General features: G+C 46.3%; 2 protein-coding genes across 2 annotated transcripts; one reads left to right on the top strand and one right to left on the bottom strand.

Moving 5' to 3' along the window:
* Nucleotides 1-382: 382 nt before the first annotated feature.
* PPTG_21388 (hypothetical protein) lies at nt 383-487 on the top strand (the record flags this gene model as incomplete). Its single annotated transcript, XM_008897398.1, has 1 exon — nt 383-487. One exon carries the CDS (start codon nt 383-385, stop codon nt 485-487), a length of 105 nt encoding a protein of 34 aa, XP_008895646.1.
* A 608-nt stretch (nt 488-1095) lies between these two features.
* PPTG_21387 (hypothetical protein) lies at nt 1096-1508 on the bottom strand (the record flags this gene model as incomplete). Its single annotated transcript, XM_008897397.1, has 2 exons — nt 1096-1328; nt 1409-1508. The coding sequence occupies 2 exons, from the start codon at nt 1506-1508 to the stop codon at nt 1096-1098; spliced, it is 333 nt and encodes a 110-aa protein (XP_008895645.1).
* Between the last annotated feature and the right edge of the window lie 376 nt (nt 1509-1884).

The following is a 1884-nucleotide window of genomic DNA, read 5'->3' as shown; positions in this document are numbered from 1 at the left end:
GCTAAACGCCATGATTGAGCGCCATGAACAGCTTCTTCAATCTGCTGCTATCTGCGACCCTGCTCCTGGATACACGCAAAACGTACTCGAACAGAATAGCGGTTAATTCCAGCCACAATACACGTTAGATAACCGATGTACAGCACGCATGAAATACGCTTCAAAACACACACGCACATACACACAGACACACATAACTTCGCCTACTCAAGGCTACGTCTCACCACACGTCAACATGGCACTGCGGCTTTGCTCTAAGAGGCGCAGTTGCAGAGTGAAGCGTTTCTGAAAGCTTGTGCAGCGTTTAGAGTGTCAAGTATTGGTAAATAGAGTGTAAAACCACTTGAAGCAATAACCCCTTATCGCCGTCTTTAAATTGAACATGATCAACAACAATTGGTCACGCTCTTCATACGTGACCAAGCATATGCAATCTGTGACCAATGTGATCATTTTCGACGTGACCAAAACTGTTCCTGACCTGTAATAAATCCTTCGAAGCTCGCGACGAGTTCGCAGCCAGTAATGGCGAAAAATGAATACACTGAAAAAACAATTTAATTAACCCACCTAGTAAATTAATTTTAGAATATCCATTCGGTCATTTTTGTCGCTGACGTTGAGTTGTGATAATTTACCTTCATTTATGTGGGCTACTGTCTCACAATGTCATACCCATGAGGGACACCACGGCCGATCGCTGGTCCCAGGTCCCCACTTTAGGGAGTTGACCCAACTCGCGTCAATGTTGGAGCGCGAAAGGAAAGCAAAAGCGATGAAACCACGGAATTCAAATCAGGGACACCGAAAACGCTGCAACCACGGAATTCAAATCAGGGACACCGAAAACGCTGCAACCATAATGGGCCTTCGCCCAACAAGGCTGATTTTATTGTACACGTAACTAGAAAAGCGAACTTCGACTAGCTTGAAATGCCCAATCAAGTACAAAAGCTTGAAGTATCCGCAATGCGACAGTACCACCAAGCTGTAACGAGGTCGCCACGATCAAAATTCCTTTTCATAACTTTGAGCAAAGAGGCAACGGCCGGCAGATAGTAAAATAAATTATAACCTCATCCATTTCGTTCAATCTCACTCGTCCGAGACAGCTAAAACGAAGGAATCCCCTCTTAGCTCCTGCGATTCGGGCGCGTTCCTGCCACCTTGCCTGATTGTGACGACTTTTGTACGTCGAGTTGACATGGAAAGCTGCGGCGGGAGGACGTTCTCCGAGAGCTTATCGTGCTTTACTTCTCGAGTGACTTGTGGCGCAGTACACAGCCAGGGCGCCCATCGAGGGAAATATGCATGCACACAAAACCTCACTGGAACACACAAAGTGTGCAGGTCACACATTATTAGATGGCGGTAGTGTGTGGGGGTAAGGATCGTAGTCGTAGCAAACCCGAGCGTGGTGCCCGCGAAGCAGGGCCGCTCGGTATTTGCGTAGGCGGGCCCAGGGACGAGCTCACCAGCGCACGGATCAGTTGCACTCTCCAGTACATTTTTTTTTCTATTGCGAGGGTCTGGGAGTGCAACCCCGGTACGCTGTTAATAGAGCGCTGTCCAGATTTGTGCTGTTTCGAGTGTTTTGAATTTGAGCCTGGCGTCCATTAGATAGACTTATTTGCAATACCATATTTATGACCAATCAGCGTTGCCACTTCAGCATATGCTATTGAAGAATTTTCAATGCCATGGGCGACAAGGCTCACTTACTTCATTGAAGTAAAAAACTGTACAGATGTGATCAACAGCTGTGCAATAATGTTGACGCAGGAAACTTGACCATAGTTTTGTGGTCGTAATGTACTGTGATTCCCTGTTATTAATAGAACGGTTTATTAATAGCCGATCGAATACCATAATGCTTCAGGTTGA

This window comes from Phytophthora parasitica, assembly GCF_000247585.1.
Source record: "Phytophthora parasitica INRA-310 unplaced genomic scaffold supercont2.5, whole genome shotgun sequence".
Classification (NCBI taxonomy): Eukaryota; Oomycota; class Peronosporomycetes; order Peronosporales; family Peronosporaceae; genus Phytophthora; species Phytophthora nicotianae.
This window is presented reverse-complemented; position numbering and strand designations above follow the sequence as displayed.